At 41.0% G+C, this 21,471-nt stretch overlaps 1 protein-coding gene and 1 long non-coding RNA gene across 4 annotated transcripts in view; both read left to right on the top strand.

The window, feature by feature from the left end:
- Bend6 (BEN domain containing 6) overlaps window positions 1–21,471 on the top strand; it is a 55,882-nt gene that overhangs the window by 23,827 nt on the left and 10,584 nt on the right. The window contains exons 2-6 of one of the 3 annotated variants that reach the window (NM_177235.3): window positions 459–666; window positions 5,670–5,847; window positions 19,364–19,584; window positions 20,173–20,365; window positions 21,334–21,453. In NM_177235.3, coding sequence (NP_796209.2) covers window positions 547–666; window positions 5,670–5,847; window positions 19,364–19,584; window positions 20,173–20,365; window positions 21,334–21,453 — 832 coding nt within the window. In that variant the 5' untranslated portion in view covers window positions 459–546. Of the gene's footprint in view, window positions 1–458; window positions 667–5,669; window positions 5,848–6,506; window positions 6,583–19,363; window positions 19,585–20,172; window positions 20,366–21,333; window positions 21,454–21,471 lie in introns of those variants that run through there. The other 2 variants (NM_001310484.1, XM_017321224.2) reach the window with 2 other exon arrangements.
- Window positions 9,351–11,021, top strand: Gm38471. The gene is made up of 2 exons (XR_373298.2): window positions 9,351–10,383; window positions 10,856–11,021. It is a non-coding gene; the product is annotated as a predicted gene, 38471 (long non-coding RNA).

The following is a 21,471-nucleotide window of genomic DNA, read 5'->3' as shown; positions in this document are numbered from 1 at the left end:
CCTGAGTTCAATTCCCAGCAACCACATGGTGGCTCACAACCATCTGTAATGGGATCTGATGCCCTCTTCTGGTGTGCCTAAAGACAGCTACAGTGTACTTACATATATAAAATAAATAAAATCTTTAAAACAAAAAAGACTTATTTATTTTATGTATGTGAGTATACCATAGCCGTCGTAAGACACATCTGTGAGGACTTCAGATCCCAGGCTGTGAGCCGCCATGTGGTTGCTGGGAATTGAACTCAGGACCTCTGGAAGAGCAGTCAGTGCTCTTAACCACTGAGCCACGTCTCCAGCACCAAGCTGGATTTTTTTGAGTCAAGTAAACATGTGCGGGAAGTTGGCCAGTAAGAAAGACAACAACATGGCCCCTTCCACATGGCACCTTCCGTGAAAGGCGCTCACCTGAGCCGGCAGCAGGCTGAGGCCCCCTGTGTTTTGTTTTTGTTTTTAAGAAGCGAGAACCGCATGCAGAACAGCGGCACCTACATGGGCGTTTCTGCCATCGCCGTTCCGGAAAGCCTGGGCTGACTAATTGAGAAAATGCAGAAGATCTTGCAGACAGATGACATCACCGACAACCAAGTTCTTAGAAAAAGAAAGAGGAAACGGACAGAGACAGCAAACTCAGAAAATGCGAATAGTGCTCTGGAGAAAGCACAGGTCGGTGTTCTGTTGATTTAATCTTCTCATCTACCTCAGCTGCCTCTGCAATTCTCAGCCTTGTTCCTCGTTGTTTCTTGGCACTTTCCCCCATCTTCTGTAATTTGTCCTTTTTAACTCTTTATCCAACCAAGGGAATATAGTTTCTGTTCTCTTTTTAAGGTTAAGTTAGAAACACAGACAGTAGACAGTTTTCCTACTTCATTTCAGCCAGCACCAGATATAACATTGTTCAAAGTTTGTTTTCTGATCTAAACAAAAGATCATCAAACTGTCTGAAAATGGTTTTCCTCCCAAAATATTTTATGGAAATTGGTGCGTTTCTTCAGTAAGACTTACTCTTTGCTCTTCTGTTTAGAACTCAGCTCACAGCTGTTCCTCACTACCCCATTGCCCTCCTTTCCTTTGAACAACTTACCGACATGTTCATCCTGTATTTTTATTTGAATGTCTTTATACAGTCCCACATTTTATACATGTTTTATACATTTTTACGTGTTTTATAATGCATGTAGCATGCTGTATTCACATGTCCTTAAACAGTACCATCTCCCTCATATCCCCACCTCTGACCCACTTTATAAAACACTGTAAAAGACTACATATATATCATTTAGTAGCACATGAAAATCATAATAGAAATCTTAATTTGTTCCTGATTTTTTCAAAAAGCATTGCACTCTCCAAAATTATCCACAAGACTTGATATTATGAGGTGCATATAAATTGTTAAACATGTTCTCTAGAGAAACAAATCAACATTGCCATCAGCTTATAGAGGAATCCACTTTTGGTTATTTTTCGGGCTAGAACAACTAAAATTCATTAATGTAATATAACTATACCCCACAGGTTATATCTGTATGAAATACATAGGAGGATGACTTGTGGTTTCGAAATTGCTTGTTTGTTTCTATTCATTTGACTAGACATTATAAGATGGCATGGATTAAACGCATTAGTGATTAACTCCAACTCACCAGTAATTTCCCTTCGAGACATTAGCCAAGAGAGTCCAATGTGAACTCTCTACTTCATGCTCCTTGGGTCTCCTGACTGTATGTTTGTATGAGAGTCTGTGTCAGCCTGAAGGTGATCTTGTGAATCTGTCCCTGTGTCTGTCCTTCTGTGTCTGTCTGTTATATCTTTGGGTGTCTGTCTTTTCTGCATGTGACTAACGGTGTTTATGTATGTCTGGTGTGTAGCTGTGAGTGGACTCTGCCCCTGACAAAGGGCTTGCTCTGTATTTATTGACCAGCACAGAAAGCATCACACAAGAAGACATGGGATACTTTACAGAAATCTTTAACAGAGTTTTATAAGGGATTAAGTCACTGGCTCCAATTGATCCCAACTGACCCAGACAAAAAACAGTTCTGCAAATGTCATTGTTTATCAACCAGTATCCATAAATAGGTGCTTTTGACTTTTCTGGTAGCTTTTAACCTCTGTATCGGCTGCCTTTAGCAAGTGATAGACATGCATCACCTTGGGTCAGAGGCATGGCAGAGCACACCATTTAAGATAATAGCTACTCATTAGCTTAGGTGGTAAAGGCATATTACATGGGAAATCCAAGACAAGTGAGGTCGACTAGTTTTTGTTGTTGTTTTTGTTTTTGTTTTTCAAGACAGGGTTTCTCTGTATAGCCCTGTCTGTCCTGGAACTCACTCTGTAGACCAGGGTGGCCTCGAACTCAGAAATCTGCCTGCCTCTGCCTTTCGAGTGCTGGGATTAAAGGCATGCGCCACCACCGGAGGCACGGCTTTTGTTTGGTTGGTTGGGTGGTTTGTTTATTTTAAACTGAGCAGACAGTAGGCTAGCAATCTTAAGTGAGTCCAAATGTATTATTAACTCTGGCTGTGAGGTCCAGCAAAAGTTCCAGTCTTGGAGCATGGCAAGGATATTTCCCAACATTTCATTGACACATAAGATGACTTTCTGAAGGTCCCCACAGTCAGCATGCTCACAAGCAGCACGCAGGCCTTTTTGCATGTATACTTTCTTATTAATAGTGAGTATTAATATCCATATTTCTGGCTTTCGTTGAATGTCTTATTGCAGCTTGCTAGTGTGGGCTTGAAGTTGCTCAGGGATAAACAAAGCTCGTGTTCCCGAGTCCAGTGGTGCTTTCTCTGTCCATTTGCTGTCCTTAAAATCTTCATAGCCGGGGCTGGAGAGATGGCTCAGTGGTTAAGAGCACTGACTGCTCTTCCAGAGGTCCTGAGTTCAATTCCTAGTAACCACACGGTAGCTCACAACCATCTGCAATAGCACCTGATGCCCTCTTCTGTTGTGTCTGAAGAGAGTGACAGTGTGCTCATATACATAAAATAAATAAATCTTTAAAAAAAAACTTAATAGCTTTCCAAACTACATAATTCTGCTGGTTTCTATTGCAAATTCAGTCCAGCCAGAAATTTTATTTGCCAAAGATCCTGGGCCTGAGAGTCCTCTTCTTTTATTATCAAATCTGTGTTCAGCTTCTTTTCTCTCCATTTTATAGCAGTTACCTAAAGGCCTTCAAATACTTGAAGGTTCCCCTTGACTCCCAGCATCTCATTGGATGGGACCATTTTGAGAGATCACACAGGGAGCTCTTGAGAAAACCAAGGTGACAGAAACCTGCTGACCTAGGGAAGTAATTGTGGAATGTTTCTCAAATCTTGAAGATTAACATTACGGAGCTCGGTTGATTTAAATCGCACCCTGCACTCAGTGCTTTCCTATGTCTTCTTGCAAACTGCTATTACTGACAAAGCTAGAACTCACCAAAATTCTCTGTCCAGCATCCTTGGTGTGTGGTCTGCCTGCATAACCATTCTAGGTGACAATCTTACCAAATGTCTCACTACAAGTGAACACAAGTCAGAGGCTTTCCCCCATGCCACCCTGTGCCTTTTGAGCCCATACCTGGCCTCTGAGAGGTATCCCTGCTTCTGTGCACCACATGTTAGACTTTTGTGATGGTTATTGCAAAGACACAAATAGTGCACAGTAGCTCATGTAAGGTAGAAAGCTGTCTCCTGCTCACGTGCTGCTGTCTGCAGTTCCATGGAAGCTGCAGTGACGAGGGAGGGCTCGCTCACATAGTTGACCCACCTTCCTCAGCTCACAGCTTTGTGTCTGTGTCTAACACCTGCTAATATTATGGAGCAGCAGTGGTCCATGCCCACCCTGCTTAGCTTTGCCAGATTCCTTGGGCTTTGACCAAATGGTAACTGATGGTGGTTTTGACCTTCTCTGTGCTCACTAGTGAGGTTGAATATCTGTGTCTACTGATGAGCCATGTATGTTCTCCATTCTGTAAAATGCCCCCTTTATATCATTTATTCATTTTTCCATTGAGTAACTGTTTTGATTAACAACACTGCAGATATTTCCCATTGGCTTTTATGGTCTTTTTTTTTTCTTATTTACTGTGCCTTATGAATAAAAATCTTCATTTTAGTTTGTTTGTTTTACTGTGAGCAGTGATTTTATAACTAGGAAATGCCCACTAAAGTTGAGAAAATGTACATTTATATTCCTTGTACAATTTTTGCATTTTGCTTTTGATGTATAAATTCTTAATGTATCTACAGAGGTTTACATGCAAGTGTGTGTGGAGGTGTATGCGTGTGAGTATGCGTATGTATGTATACACATATGGAAACATCTACATGTGGGTCTATGTGTGTATAAATCTCTGTGTTTGAGAGCAGTGGTCCATGCATATGCGTTTTAACGAGATAGGGATCCATTTTTTTTACCTGTTTTTCTGAGTCCCAGTGGGACAGCATCCCAGCAGCCTTGGTTGAGTGGATCCCTGTCCCTGTTGAGCTGCCAGACCTCTTTGTCCCACATCACAGATCTTCAGACATCTAGTTTTTAACCTCTATTTCTTGGCAATATTGACTGTCTTTTGGTCAGCACCAAACTGAATTATTCTGAATTTTTAATAACACCTTGAATTTATAAGGAAGTCTCAATTCCTGATAATTCCCTAAGGATTCACTGGCTATTCCTGGCTCTTATGCATACAACTTTATAGTCAATTTCAAATTTGTATTAAAATTGCATTGACTTAATATAGTTTAATTTGAGGATACCTGATATTTTTTACTTATGGCTTTTTATCTCTGAACTTTTCCTTTCATGCTGAGGTTATCGTTCAGTGAAGGTTTGTTGTTTTCTTCATAAAGACTTTGCACACTTTTTTACTATTCATTAATGAGATCTAGTCTCAAAACAAGATACAAGCATAAAGATACAAGACTTCGGCTCTAAGATTGTAAAAAAGTCACCATGTTCTATGAACATGCACTTCTTGGACACTGACCTTGTAGGCTGGAGATGCCACCAAGGGTCCTCTGCATGCCCAGCAAATGCCCTACCTTCCAGCTCCATTCCTTGCTTCTATTTACTGAAGAATTAAAAGGAACATCTTATGGAAATCCAAAATGCATACAGAAGAACACAGATATTGAAAGTGTGGTTTCATGTATTACCATCTAATGAATATATCATTAGAAAATTACGTCACCTACAGCATACTAAGAGACCTCTGTGACTCCGCTTTAGTTGCCACCCTATTCTTGTTCCTGTGTGTGACCACTGTCCTTACGACATGCAGCGTTGTTTTTAAAGGTTACAAATCATCCTGTAGCTGATGTGCAGAGCAAGAATTTGCTGGAAGTTTGCTAAGCTTAAAAAAAAAAAAGATTTTAACAGTGGCCTTACTGAGTCTACTGAGCTGTAAAATATTTTGCTTTTCATCACTTAGGCAGAAAGTAGAAAGTCAGATTCCTGTCTTCTATTTGAAAAGGGAACATGAACCTTTTCGTGTGTCCTGTCCTGAGTTCTGGAGGGTGGAGAACAAAGCTGGGACTATGCGTTATAGCAGCTGTGTGTGGAGGCAGACATGCCGAGGTCTGATAAGAGGCATTGGCATACAGAACATGAGGTAGCTGTTGAAGGAACTGCAAAGTGTCTTTTGTTGTCTGTTGTGTTTTATATTTTAGAGAGACCCATATTCAGGAAATGCTTTCCTGCCTGGGGAGAGTTCCAGCGATGAGGAAACTCCCTTAATGGAACTGTCCAAGGAGGAACTTTGTAACAAAATCGAAAGCCTGAAAGAAAAACTAAGAAGCATCCGGAAGGAAAACAGCCGGCTTCGACAGTCTTTGGTCATGCTGCAAGGTAAAACCTCAAAAGGATTGGCATTTTAGATAAAAGGGACAAAATGTCTAAAATATGGTACAACTGCAGATCAACAGTTAAAAATGGAAAAGAAAATCAGTTCCCAAGAGAGCTCAAAATTACACTTCAGAAATTAGTGGATAGCTAAATTTAAATATGGACATATCCGGTTATTGCAGAGATAATTTAGATTGTCTTGCAATGTCCCAAATATTGTATTCACTTAGTAGTATTCAACAGATTGCTGAAGTGAACTTAAGCTACTTACATGCTGGGCCTCAGAGGGGGAAAATGAGTAAGGTCAAATAAACACGCTGTGGTTTCCAGATACACTCATCCCACCCTTCCTACCAGGACAGTTCTAGAAAGTGGGAACCGTGTGATCTGCCGAGCCACTGGGGTTACTGGCTCCACAGGCTGCACACGAGCACAGTTGCTTAAGAAAATGCTACCTTCCAGAAACAAATCCAAGAGAAGGGTCAGCCTGAGGAAATTAAAACCAAAACAAAACCAAAACCTGACTTGATGTTTTCCTTTGTCTGTAGGATCTTGAGTTTGTGTTCCAGTTTATTTTATAATTACATTATTTCTTGAGAACTTGACACATATATATGTATGTATGTATTATGATCATACCAATACTCATTTCTTCTTTTTAGCTCCTTCCAGCCCCTCTCAACATGCCTCCTGTCTTAGTTAGGGTTTTACTGCTGTGAACAGACACCATGACCAAGGCAAGTCTTATAAGAACAACATTTCATTGGAGCTGGCTCACAGGTCCTGAGGTTCAGTCCATTATCATCAAGGCAGGAAGTATGGCAGAGTCCATGGAGACATGATGCTGGAAGAGCTGAGAGTTCTACATCTTGTTCTAAAGGCTAATAGGAGAAGACTGGCTTTCAGGCAGCTAGGAGGAGGGTCTGAAAGCCCACACCCGTGTTCTCCGAACAAGGCCACATCTCCAAATAGTGCCACTCCTTATATTCAAACCACCACACCCCCACCACTTCATATTTTTCAAGAATTATAGTTAGGCACTGTGTCCTTTTTAAACTGCTGATTCACTGGCAGTTATTGTATCTTCAGCACCAACTACACAGAACATTTTGAAAATATGCTTCTGTGTACAGAGTTGGTACAGGTGGCACAGGAAAGGAAGTGAAGACCAGCCACTACGAGGTGTCACAGCCATTCAGACTAGCCTAATAGCAGCATCTTTAGGGCCATAACTATGGAAATAAAGTGGACAGTTCTGCAGAAGGCTTGGTGACCAGACAGGATGATACAGGCTAGAGGATACATGAAGTCAGAGGTTTTCCGGGTAATGAGTCCTTTTGCCTAAGATATATGTCAAATTTAAGAATTCACTGCTTTAAGTACGAGTCACATGTAAGCAGAAGGATGTTCACTAACAAGCCATTAGCCCTTTATTTCTTCACTTTAAAGATGGCATTTTTATAATTGTTGTTTTCTTTTGATGATGCTTTCAGAGGACAGAATTCCCGTTTTGACGTAATTGGTTTCAAGCTTTGAATGTGCTGAAAAGCTAAGGCCAAACCTTAGACTAACGTGCCAGTAGAGCACTGACTTAGGATCACACACTGTTCACTAGCTACAACACTTTGGTCATGTCCTTCTTCTCTACCCTCTCTCCCAGTTTCAACTTCCTCATCTCCAAAAAGAAGTCAATATGTTGTTTACTTGTTACTATGGAAATTGAATGAAACAATGATAAGTTCTCTACCAAATTTCTGGCAGAAGCAGGGAAACTCAGCAATGGTAACTTAGAATTGCCTTCATCTGGTTTTGTTTTTGTTTGGTTGGTTTTTTTTTTTTTTTTTTTTTGTTTTTTTTTTAATTGACAGCAGAAAAAAAAAAAAAGGAAAGAAAGCAAATTATAGGGAGTTGAAAAAATAGCTTAGTGGTTAAGAGCACTGACTGTTCTTCCAGAGAACCCAGGTTCAATTCTCAGTATATATACATGGCAGCTTAAAACCATCTGTGATTCCAGTTCCAGGGACCCAATGTCCTCTTCTGGCCTCTGTGAACACCAAGCACACATGTGGTTCACAGACATACATTTAGGCAAACACGCATACACATAAAATGTGAAAATAAATAAAAAAAAAAGCTTTTAAGTCATTTGATTTTCTGCCTTATTTTTCTCCTTTTATTCATGGAAAAACTCTTTAAGTCAGACATGGTGACACACCTGTAATCCCAGCTCATAGGAGACAGAGGCAGGAGGACAGGAGTTCAGTGTCATCTTTGGCTATGTTGAGATGCTGTTTCAAAAAGAAAATAAAAGAGAGGGAAAAAAAAAGTTGCAAAAGTCCCACCTGCCAATTCTTGGGACTAGTTCTTGGCCACTGGAGGGCGCTATTCAGAAATGCCTGGTGATACCTTGAAGAGCATTCCCTCTGTTTTCCTGTAGCAATGCCAGTGTTTGGGGTTTTAAATTACCGTATTTGAGTTGATTTTTGTGCAAGGCGAAAGGTAAGAATCCAGTTTCGCTGTCCTGGGGTAGAATCCAATATTGTCAGCACCGTTTGTTGAATGTGCGGTCTTTTTTCCAATAGCATGTTTTTTTTTTCTTGGTTTTTTTTTTTTTTTTTTTTTTTTTTGCCATTTCTGTCCAAAAATTAGATGGCCTCAGATCATCAGTCTGTTTCTACATCCTTGCTTCAGATCTCATGTTCTAACTGCTCTCATGCCTGAACCCATCTCCCCTTGAGATTGTTTTGGCTATTCAAGATCTTTTCTGGTTCCATATGAATATTTGTATTGTTTATATTCCCCTAGATACATGAGTATGATATCTGAATTTAAATAGGTATTACAATTAAATCTGTAGGCTAATTTTGATATGTAACCATTTTTTAAAATTAATTCTCCCTATCTAGGGACTTGGAAGGTCTTTCCACTGCCTAATGTCTTCTCTGATTTATATTTTCAGTGTCTTGAAGTTTTCATTCTTTCACTTCTTTAGCTTAGTTTATTCTTAGTTACCTTATTTTTTGGAGAGATTATGAATAAGATAATCTTACTAATTTCTTTTTCTTGGGAGTTCCTTGCTAGTGTACAGTAGGAATGCATCAAAAGGAAAGGGCTCTGCACAGCAATCAAGCTGTAACAGAGCCAAGACACAGCCCACGGGATGGGAGAAAATCCTTACCAACTGTATTTCAGACAGAGGAATAATAAAACGAATTCACAAAACACAATGAGAAGTAGATATGACAGAAACCAACTACCAGTCTACAAATTATCTAATGAGGTGAACAGACTGTTCTCAAAAGAAAACACAAATGGCCAATAACCAATTTTTCAAAAGTGTTTAGCATCCTTGCTTACAAGAGAAATGCGAATTCAAACAACTTTGAGATGTTGTCTCACCTTAGTCAGATGCTGCTACTAAGAAATCTGACAACAAGGGGGCTGGCGAGATGGCTCAGTGAGTAAGAGCACTGACTGCTCTTCTGAAGTCCTGAGTTCAAGTCCCAGCAACCACATGGTGGCTCACAACCATCCGTAATGAGATCTGACGCCCTCTTCTGGGTGTCTGAAGACAGCTAAAGGGTACTGAAGATTTGAAGCAGTTGTCCAATGTCAGTCCCCACATAGGGTTCGCTCTCTGTCTAATCATAGGCACCAACACCTCCAAATCCGTGAAGCAAAATGAATCTTTCCTCCCTTAAATGGAGTTTCTCTCAGTAACGGAAAGTCTAACTAACTGCAGACAGAAATCTGAGCCTGGAAGTTCAGGATTTAAAAACTCTGTGATTAGACAGAGAGCAAACACTATGTGGGGTCTGACATTGGACAGACCTCCCCAACTCATTGTTCAGCTGCAAACTGGAAGGCTTGTAGCCATCACTAATACAACTCAAGCCTCATTCCTGACCCCGTTCCTTATCTTGGTTTCAATTCTCAAGCCAAAAAATCTGTAATATTATCTATCTATCCTCTGTTTTGATACTGCTTTCACTTTTAACCTTCAAAATCATTCTAGAACTCAATCTCTTTTCCCACAACCATTACTGGTACTCTTTACTTTTTTTTTTAATTATCATTTTATGTGTAACGGTGTTTTGCCTCCATATCTGTCTATGTATCGTATGTGCACAGTGCCCACAGAGGCCAGAATAGGAAATCAGATCCTCCAAACTAGAGCTACAGACAGTTATAAGCCACCATGTGGGTGCTTGGAATCAAACCCAAGTCCTCTGGAAGAGCAGCCAGTGCTCTTAACCACTCTGCCATCTCTTTGGCACATTTTGTTCCTCTTTTCTGAGCTACCATTATCTCTCACACAGATTTTTTTTTTTTTTATGTATTATGTATACAGCATTCTGCCTGCGGCCAGAAGAAGGCACCAGATCTCATTACAGATGGTTGTGAGCCACCATATGGTTGCTGGGAATTGAACTCAAGACTTCTGAAAGAGCACTCAGCTCACAGATGCTTATGACTGCCTCCTAATAAGTTCCTGCTGGCAATCTTCCTCTTAACCACTGCGGTCTTAGCACAGCTCTGGTAATCAAAAGTCGGCTCACGTCACTCTTCCCCGTAACTGCTATTGTTCCCCATGAGTGAATCCCTACTCATTCATGGAGAAGTAAAATTCTTTCTTGTGTTTTTGAGAGATCTGTATACTCCCCTTCATCCTCTGGCTTCTTTCCTATGCTCTCTTTGGTGGGATCCAGTCTTACTGGTCCACCAGCTTTCCCTCTAAGAAATCAGCTAATCTTGATCATCTTTGTTCTCCCCATTCCATCTGCTCAGAATCTTCTTCCCGGTCCCTCTGTGGACTGAACCATCATTTACTTGAGGTCTTACTCCAAACTCACCTCTTCCTAGACTCCTTACATCTGAATTTTAATGTCAGTTTTTTTCCCCAGGGATTTTTTTTCCTCCCCTTTCTGTCTCTCTTTCCCCTTTGATGTTTATGCATTGGTTCTCTTTCTTATGTATTTAATACTGTCTGCTCCTCTCTCCCTGCCACCAGAATGTAACAGCAGAAACAACGTAGCAACATTGTCTGTTGGGTGGGCAGCTGGAGAGTCAGGAGCTGCCAGAGCCTGGTGCAGTGTTCTTCCTGCAATGTTGTATCTCAACACTGTTCTAAGAACCTAAAACAATCTGCTGAAAAACAATGGTCTGCTCTCATGGGACCAGTGTTCATGTGTAAGCCTATTTATTTATCTGTGTGGAAGGAATATAGGGACACAATGAAAAGAAACATACTATAACAAATTATTTAATATTTTAGATGGTGTTAAAGCCAATGGAAAAAAATTAAGTGATAAAGATTGGGAGTTGTGGGAGGGGAATATTTACAATTTTAAACAGCATGGTCATAATTGACCTCCTTGTGAAGCTATGCTTGGGAACTAGAAAGACACCAGAAGATTCAAGTTTCGTGCACAGTACTCTTAGAGTGTGGATATAGAGCAGCCTCAAATAGCTTTGTGGGTTGAAAGCTTCATTTGCACCTGGTACTGCTACTGAGAAGTGATTGGACCAGGGGAACTTTTTTTTTTTTAAGATTTATTTATTTATTATATGTAAGTACACTGTAGCTGTCTTCAGACACTCCAGAAGAGGGCGTCAGATCTCATTACAGATGGTTGTGAGCCACCATGTGGTTGCTGGGATTTGAACTCCGGACCTTCGGAAGAGCAGTCGGGTGCTCTTACCCACTGAGCCATCTCACCAGCCCCGGACCAGGGGAACTTTAACGTCATCAATATATTATTATTCCACTGGTGAGTGCTGAATAGGCTAGGTACCAACTAGTTTTCTGTTCGCTTGACACAAGCCAGAATAATCATTGGGGAAGAAGAAAACTCAACTGAGAGCATGCCCCCACTAGATCGGCCTGTGCTCAAACCTGTGGGGCATTTTCTTGATGGGTGGTGCCACACCTAGTCAGGTGAGTAAGCCACAGAGAGCAAGCCGACAAGCAGCACTCCTCCGTGGCCTCTGCTTCCCTTCAGGATAAACTTATGAGCTATAACGTAAAATAAGCCCTTCTCCCTCCCAGTTCCTTTCTCTCAGTGATGTTTTATTATAGCAATAGAAACCTTAAATAAGACACACTTTTAGTGGGTGAAGCACACAGGACACTGAAGCTGTGCCTTTGAGGGTGTATGTGTCCTGGTCCCTGTTGCTCTCTCTGCTGCCTGGCTGCCGTGAGGTAGGCAGCTTCTTTCCCACCATACCTGCCTGCCACCTTGTTTCTGCCTTGGCCAAAAAGCAGCAGAATCAGCTGACTGTGGGTGGAGACTCTGAAACAGTGAGCTGAGACAAATCTGTCCTCCTTTTAAGATGCTTAGGTCAGACATTTTTCTCACGGTGACGAAGATTTAATAACTCCCTAATAAGAGACTGCATGCTATCATAGATGCAGTAAGTTTCCCAGCTATACTCTCTAGACTAGAATCAGAGCTGCTTGCTGGTGGGATATATACGACCTTGTAGAAGGGCAAGTGTGAGTGCTCCCCCCCCCTTTCGTGTGTGTGTGTGTGTGTGTGTGTGTGTGTGTGTGTGTGTGTACCACTTCAAGCATACCCACCCAATACAAGTGACAAGCGAGTGCAATGCAAAAGGAAGTTTGTGGTATCCAATCTGTCGAGTGACTACATAGCCAGGGAACAGAGTCCATCCAAAGCTCAAGTCTTCCAACAAAAGAGATTCCAGTAAAGACTCATAAATTACACTTTTCCTCAGCACCTAACTGTCTCAGAAAGCTTAATGTCAACATCTTATAATCCCCCTCCCACCTTGAAATGCTACCAAAAGTACATTTAAAATAGACAGAAGCACAAGGATGAAGAAAACTCTAGAGAAGATCACACGTAAATGATGCTGATGTAATCATAGAAACGGACATGCAGGTGATAAATGCTGACTGACTTGACCCGGGCAAGTGGAAATGCTGAATACCATGGCTGAGTCTGTGGTGAGCTGCGAAGAACAGCAGGGGACAGATTAAAACGAAATAAGCCGAAACCATGCTGACAAATTGATGAAAGCTGTAGGAATGGTACTCATGAAAAACTAGTAGCATGAAAACCAGAAGAAAATCCTACACAAAGACTCATCCAGACCACAAATTCTTAAGTACACTGTCATTTCTGGACTACATCAGAAGCCGGGGTTTTCTTTCAAGAGAAGCCAATCAAAGCTATGGATTCAGGGCCAGTGGGCACATCTAAGAAAAAGAGTGTATGGTTACTTGAGCAACTATTCTAGCACAGAGGAATGAGAGAGCTCAGAGGATAAATTCTCTCGTCACCAAGCCCTGTGATCTGAGGTTGATTCCCCAGAGCCACGTGGTAGAAGGAGAGAACTGACCGCTTCAAGGTCTTCCCCTGGCCTTCACGTGTGCACTAAGGCACATGTGTGTATACACACACACACACACACACACACATATATGCGTGCACATACAAAATAGAATACATAAAATGTAAAAATAAAATAATACACAAAAATGTTCTGGCATGGGAACCAGGAAATAAAAAAGAAGGCAGGTATTCGAAGACCACTCCACTAAGAAAAGAATCTGTATCCCTGAAACAAGAGCAGTGATTCTCAAGAGGAATATTCAAAGAACTAGAACTTAGAATCGCAATAGACTATCTGGAAGTGAAAGTTAAGAAAATATCATGGATATTAGAGCAAGAAGACAAATAAAAGGGAAATAAACATTACTAAGCCAATACAGAATTAGTCTTAACACCCAAACAAAAAACCCTTAAAAAACTAGAAGCCATGTTTAAAAGAATTCATAGTGTCTTTCTAGAACTAAAGGGTGTACATTTCTGGAACAGAAGATGCCACCTGAGAGCAAATCCATTTATGAACTTGAGCTATGGGTGTAGCTTGGTGCCCGAGGGTTTGCTTCACACTCACAGAATGCCAGGATCGATTCCTTGCAGCACAAGTAAAGATAAACGCCTATTCCCCCATAGTAAATTGTACTTTGGGTTATAAATACTGATTGGCAGATATGAATAGTAATGATTTTAGCTTTAATGAAATTTGCATTTAAATATAGGCATATTATTAAACATTTTATAAGATTAAAAACCACGGGCTAGAGAGCCGGCTCAGTGGTTAAGAGCATTGACTGCTCTTCCAGAGGTCCTGAGTTCAATTCCCAGCAACCAAATGGTGGCTCACAACCATCTCTAGTGGGATCCAATGCCCTCTTCTGGTGTGTCTGAAGGGAGCAACTGTGTACTAACATACATAAAATAAATCTTTAAAAAATAAGATTAAAAACCACTTGCATCCCAATATAATGAATTAAAAGTAGTTGCCCAAAACATTGTGAAACTTCAGACAGAACCGAACAAGCACGTCAGAGGCTAAGGACAGGAATCAAAATGGCATTAGCTGACTCACCAGGGACTCTGCAGCTCCTATGGGGGCTGAGCCATACTTTTAACCATCGAAAGGGAAGTAACAATTCTATATGAAACTGTGAACCCAGTAGAAGGGTAAGATAACAATATTACATAAAATCTCAAAAATATTCACTACATGCTTTCTACTTTAGAGCCAAAAGTAGAATGTGCTTCCCCCATATGAGACAGTAGTCCCAGAAAAAGAAAAGAAAAATACGGTATCCAGAAACTGGTTAAACTAGCAGTCCTGCTGGAAAATGTAGGATAGTGGAGGGAAGTGTGGCTGTGTCTATATATACGAACTCTGTGTGTTCCTGTGTCAGGGGAAGAATGTAAAGGGGCCTATGTTGCCTTATGACATTGATGAAGTTCTCTAATCCAAAAGAGTCAAGAAATAGTTACATATGTATGTTACAGTTATTTAAGATTATAAAGACTAGTCCATACCTAACAAGGAAATGGGTTAACGTGAGAGCCTCTGTGAGTAATCAGGAGAGGGGGAGGGTAGTGGGGAGGGTAGAGAGGAAGAACACTGGGCATTAAACCTTATTTTATTTAAAAAGTAATAAATAGATGCCATCGAGATGGCTCAGTGGGTAAAGGCTCCTGCCATCTGCCATCTTGGCAGCCCTGAGTTCCATCCCTGTAGCCTACATGGTAGAAGAGAGCTAATTCCCACATGTTGCCTTCCTATGCCCACACTTGTGTACATACACACACACACACACAAACAAAGGGAGAGATAAAATATATAAAATAATAATAAATCCAGGGTAGGAAATATATATCAGTATTTAGTGCTGCTGGGTTTTAACTGGTTATTATAGACAGGAAAGAAAAAATAGAGAACTGATTCCTATCGATTACAAGTAGCTTTAAGTGTTGACTAATCACCCCAGCGTAAATGTGTGGGATGTGAGAGAAAACATACAACTGAGAAATATACAAGCCTGTGTAAACTGAGAGGCATGTCACAGTCAAAGAAAAGAAGAAAAGATGCCAATTCATCCTGAAGAGGCTAGTAGCTTGCTTTTTCCATCAAAATACCAATGGTCAGTTTTAGTTTTGAGCCTCCCGAACACTGGGATTCAGGCTTGCACCTCATCCGTTCTTATACAGTGCTGAGGATGCAGCCTGGAACCCCGTGCATCAGGGCAAACGCTATGCCAACTGAGTGACATCCAACCCTTATTTTTGCTTTTAATAATTGACCAAACTATCCTTAAATTAATCTGAAGAGCTTTTTTTTTTTTTTTAATTTAGGACTTCAGCTGAGGAGGGAGGTCAGCTGGGTGCTTTCCCTGCCTCTCTGAGCTAGCAGGCTTCACTTCAGCATATGACTCCCAAGTCTTGATTGGTAGAATCGAACGTTTGAGACTTTGTTAAAAACAACAGGAAGCAGATGAAGTATTTACAATGGAGTGGGCATGTAGACAGTATGAGATCAGAATTAGCTATAATGTCTGCTAGCAAATAAACCAGGCCAACTCACTGCCTGTAACCCCAGCTCCAGGGAATCTGACACTCTCTTCTGGCCCTCACCAGTACCTGCATTCATGTGTGCGCATGCACAGACACACACACACACACACACACACACACACACATATGCATGAATAAAAAAATGTTAAGTAATTGTTTTGAAAAAACATGAGGAGTCCACCAGTACCTTAGTTCATTGACAAGAAAGAGCTTTCAAGACACAGTCAACGATCAATGATTGGTCTACCATCCAGGGACTAAACCTTCAAGGTATGCAAAACAGAGCCTTGAATTAAAGCAAAGAAAATGTTAAAATGCTTCATAATTTAAAGGAGTTAGTAACAGTAGCTAAACCATTATGCACTAGACCAGTGGTTCTCAACTTTCCCAATGCTGCAACCCTTTAATAAAGTTCTTCATGTTGTGGTGACCCCTCCAGCCATAAAATTTGCTGCTTCGTGACTGTAATTTTGCTACCGTTACAGATTGTCATGTAAATATCTGTGTTTTCTGACAGTCTTAGGTGACACCTGTGAAAAGGTCATTTGACCACCACAAGTCGCAATCCACGGTTGAGAGCTACTGAACTAGACATTCTTATAAGCATCCTATAAATGCCCTATACGTTCATAATAAACTAAAGAGGGCGGGGGGATGATCAGGCTATTGCTTACCCACCAGGGCTGCATGAGGCCCTATGTCATAGCAAAGCAAAGGAACGACCAAACACTGGCATCCCGTGCTCAGACACATCAGTCGTGAAAGAAGTTCCAATAATCAAAACGCAAGTGCACACATATTTAACCTCGGAACTTTAACCTGCCAAAAAAGGTAAAATTGTTAACACGTGTTAACACCTTTTCTTACTGACTCAAGGAAAAGGGCTTACATGAGGGTGTTGTACGTCTGGAAAGTGTCTCTGCAGAGCAGTTTAGCATAGCCTTGAGAGCATTTGTACCTGGTGGCCCGATTATGTTCTTGAGACTCTTCAACATCACATGACTAGAGACAGCAGCACGACTGTGTCTTCTAATGGCAAACAGTTTATCAACAGGTAATCGATTACTCATCACAGTGACTAAAATGCAGGGGAGGGGAACACTAGTTAGCCACACACAAAAAAGTAACTGATTATACACACAGAGTGAATGAATTTTAGATGCAGAAGAAACAAAGAAAGAAGATCAAAATGCAAAGTGGAAGGTGTGTTTTGGAAGCTGCTCATGTTGAGTTCTAGAACAAACAAAACTTGTGCACATCTAAAGCAAGGGACTTTCTTACAAGGCCATGAAGAAACTTCCTGGCTCAAACGCATTCCCTTTCCTTACCTTATTTCTTCTTTTAACGATGTAAGTTAGACTTCAAAGTCCATGCGTTTCAAGAAGAGCTAATCAAACAGGTTAAGACATTCACCTGCCGGCCTTAATGGGAAGGAGAGCTGGGACACAGCACTGTGTGGCAATATGCCCTAATTCTGTAGCATAGTGAACACCAACAGAGATGAGAACGTGCAGATGAGAAAGGCATAGCCCGATGCCCATCCTTTGTGATCAGAGAAACCGGTAAAGAGCCTTGAAGCCCCACTTCACGTCGGTTTCCATCTTCTCTACATTCCATCGTTGGCACTTCAGGTCTTCAAGTGCAGAGAGCATGTGTACCTCTGTCTCTGATGGCCTCTCTCCTTCTCTGTGACTCTTTAATTCCTGTTTTGTCCCCTGCTTGCAGCTTAGTGTTGATCATCTCAGAGAAAGATCTTGCCCTCACTGAGTCCAACCTTCCCTGTTATAGCCTAGGTCTGATCCCTGTGCTAATTGCTTTTGCTGTTACTCTGACAAAACACCTAATATAATCAGCTTAAAGAAGGAAAGATTTCCTTTGGCTTGTAGTTTCAGAGGGTTAAGTGTGTGGGTGTCTGATTCTGTTTGAAGGCCTAGAGTGTGGGAGTATTTTGGGTGGAGAAGTGGCTGATGTCAGAGTAGACAAGCAGCGAGAGCCAGCCAGGAACCAGGGACCAGGTATAATGTTCAAGGCATGTGCTGTGGGGCCACTTCCTCCAACTAGGCACACCTCCTAAAGTTCCCACAACCAGCTGGGGTCCAGCCACGCAACAAATGAAACTTCAGTGATGTTTCATATAAAAGCCAGAGCATACTTCATTTGTCTTCATGACATCTATACAGTTTTATTTCTTTGGGTCTACAAGCTAGCCTCCAGAATGGCAAACTTGCCCAAACTTGACACCAAGTACAAATTTGAAAATTTTTCCCATACCTCCCCTACCTTTCATAACTTGCTAGGAAGAAACAAAACTCACAGAACTCGTTGAAACCCATTATAGTCACAGTTGCATTTGGGTGGGGGGAGGATGGAAGGAGCAATGCGAAGTAGAATAGAAAGGAAGCAGCGTCTAGGCTACCAATATAAAGCTGTTAGGATGGACACTTTGTTCCACCATCATTGTGACTGTACATAGAATATTGATCCCTGGGAGGTTCCCCAGAGCTCTGGTGCCCAAAGACTTCCTGAAGCTTCACTACGTAAGTGTGATGGGTTTATTCACTGCCCGTGTGTTTGAACACTATCATTAGTCAGTGGGGTTTTTATGATTTCTGTCTGTGTCCAACCTTACTTCAGACTATTAGGTGTGGAGGGCTCAACTCCTAGCGACCTCATAGTGTAAACTCCTAGGTGTGTTCTCAAGGGTTCACCACCTTTAGCACACACCTCTGTTGCTTTAGGAAAGTCCAAGGATTTACCTTGCTCCTGTTCAGTACAGACTTGCTGATTGATTAAGCAGCAGCACATGGGGAGTGCTTAAAGTCCTTCCTGAAAGAGCAAGCAAGGAGATTTTTCTGTATTAAATTTTCCTGCTAACACAGCACGTGTGTCCTGACTTGACTACATCACCGGTTATTGTAAAGATTATAGTTCAACAATATGCCTGATAAAGATACTCCCCGAAAAGGAACTCGGGGGCTTCCTGCTGTAACAAACAGCACCCTCAACCACTAAGTGAGGAATTAAATTAGGCAGAGTCCAAGGTCTCTTCTGGCTCCAACCATAAGCTATTCTTCCTTAGAAAACAAACAAGCTATAGCAAAAAGGCTGGTTTGCAGGGCCCCATGAAACTTTGAATATGTAACTTTCCAATAACAAAGAAACAATAAGTGAGTTGATCTTCAAAATTCATCTTTAATATGTGACAACATGGGTTTGAGTTGCAGCAGTACAGAATTATTAGTTTGGTGAAATTTGGCTCCCTGGCTAAACAATCACAAACCTTATCTTAATCCATGGTTAATCCATATATCGTGGCACTTACATAGGCCTAAGGTGGGTTCCTAGGAGGTGACTGATAACAGTATGTCACTACTAAAGAGCTCCCATGTCCTCAAAGCACAGTCCTAGCAGTTAGAGAAGAACCAACTTTTGAAACATTGTTTTTAGTTCAAAGTAAGGCATAGACATTCAAATATAACCAGTGTTTCAAAACTCATTATCAAGCAGATTACAGGAAATAAAAAGTTCTAGATGCCTTTGCAGCACACACGCACACACACAAAAATGCAATGCTCCAAATGTGTTTGTAAAATGCTACTTTTCTGTTGCCATTCCAGTGTTACCTCAGGCAGTCACACAGTTTGAAGAACTGGTTGGAATGGCAGAGACCCTCCTTAAGAGTGGAGGAGCCGTGTCCACACCAGCGTCTACTCTCTGGAGAGCAACAAACAACTCCTCCCCAGATTCGTTTGCCTCTCTGTGCAGTAATTCCAACTCTACTTCCAGCTCCCCAAGTTCCGTGAAGGCTGAGGAAGAGCAGCATCCTGGTGAGAAGCAGGTGGGTTGGAATATCTTCCCTCTAGTTCTCTGGAGACCACTGAGCATAAAAACTAAAGGAAGGGGTGAAGCAATGGGGTGCCACCACCAGACAAAGTCTAGACAGACTAGGTCCCTACCATTAGAATCCTATCACACAGAATCATCTTATCTTAAAGATGAAAGTTAATAATTGTGGAACAGACACCGAGTTTAGAAAACTAAAAGCAAGGCCGGGCAGTAGTGGCGCACGCCTTTAATCCCAGGCACTTGGGAGGCAGAGGCAGGCGGGTTTCGTAGTTCGAGGCCAGCCTGGTCTACAGAGTAAGTTCCAGGACTACACAGAGAAACCCTGTCTCAAAAAAACAAAAACAAAAAAAACAAAAACAAAAAAAGAAAAAGAAAGAAAGAAAACTAAAAGCAAATAAATCAGGGGGAATAAAAGCAGCTTTTCCTCTGAGATGTAAAATATATACTAAAGGTACGAAATACCTTAAAGGTAAATAGCACCTTAGAGCATTGCTGTTTTTCGATATGTCTTAATTAGCATTTTTATTTCTCCAGGTATCCTCTCTTTTTCTAATCTCAGTTATCGTTTCTTATTTTGTAGTTCACGATTGAGAGATGGCAGATTGCCCGTTGTAATAAGAGCAAGCCTCAGAAATTTATTAATGATTTAATGCAAGTACTTTACACGAATGAGTACATGGCCACACACAGTCTGACGGGGGCAAAATCCTCCACTTCAAGGGACAAGGTTGTCAAACCAGCTATGAATCAGAATGAAGTTCAAGAAATCATAGGTGATCGTTTGATTACATTGTATTTTCCCATGAACATGAAATGATGTTACCATTCACAGTTGGGTTATTATTATTATTTTTAGTCCTTTTTTTGTTTGTCTGTTTCAGATTTATTTTTTGCAAAAAAATTGAATATTCTAATATTGTTAAACATGAAAATATAAGAAAACTGAAATGTGGGCATGGTGGTGTGAACATGTAATCTCAACCCCTGAGAGATGGGTGAGGGAGGGTTCAGAGGTCAAGGTCATTCTAGGCTCCACTGCAGAATCAGCAGCCAGCCTAGGTTGCATAAGACCTTGTCTCAGAAGGGGGAAAAATTGGATACTGAACTAAAAGTGTCCAAAATGGAGAAGTTTGGACTAAAAAAAAACTCAAAGCTTCAGAAAAATAACAATGTCACTGTTTTAAAATGTCAGTAACAATTTGTATCCCTTTCTCTTTCTTAGTTAGTTCCCTTATGTTTTGTTTGTTTCTAGAAAGATAGTTTTAGCCATGTAGTTTTAAAATTAGTGAGTCTCCTTTAAAATGATCTACCTTTCCCAATTTTTGTTGTTTTGTGCAAATATCTAAAAAAAAAAAAAAATGTTAGAGACTCTCTCACCAAGCTCTTTACTTATTGTTTCTTAATAAGTGATCAATTTGTTTTGAGTAATATTAAAAATGAATAAAACAATTATTAAAAGTTTGGAGCAAAGAAAATAAAACCATGGAGTTCATAGCTAGCAGACGAGTTAAAGCTGACTGATGTCACAGAACGACACACATACATGATTTATGTATAGCATCGCTTTCTGTGAGGTTCAGCTATGCTTTAGAAACATGACCGTATTCATCTGCTTAAATACATCATGACGATTTGAACTCCTTTTGTAAAACGGAGACAAAGCTATGTTTTTGCCTCAGTTCACAGGATGCAAACTCCTCACGACGTGCTTGTGTGTGCCGCTGTGATCTCTTTCTTACAGGAGTAACGAAGCAGGTGTTTCCCAGTGCGGATGACGTCTCAATCAGACGGATGATAGGACAGAAGCTGAACAACTGCACGAAGAAGCCGAACGCGAGCAAAGCTCCGAACTCTCAGGATGGTGAGTCGAGCCTAGTGA

The sequence above is a fragment of the Mus musculus genome, chromosome 1 (assembly GCF_000001635.26).
Source record: "Mus musculus strain C57BL/6J chromosome 1, GRCm38.p6 C57BL/6J".
Classification (NCBI taxonomy): Eukaryota; Metazoa; Chordata; class Mammalia; order Rodentia; family Muridae; genus Mus; species Mus musculus.
The sequence above is the reverse complement of the archived record's forward strand: the minus strand, read 5'-3'. Positions and strand labels throughout refer to the sequence as shown.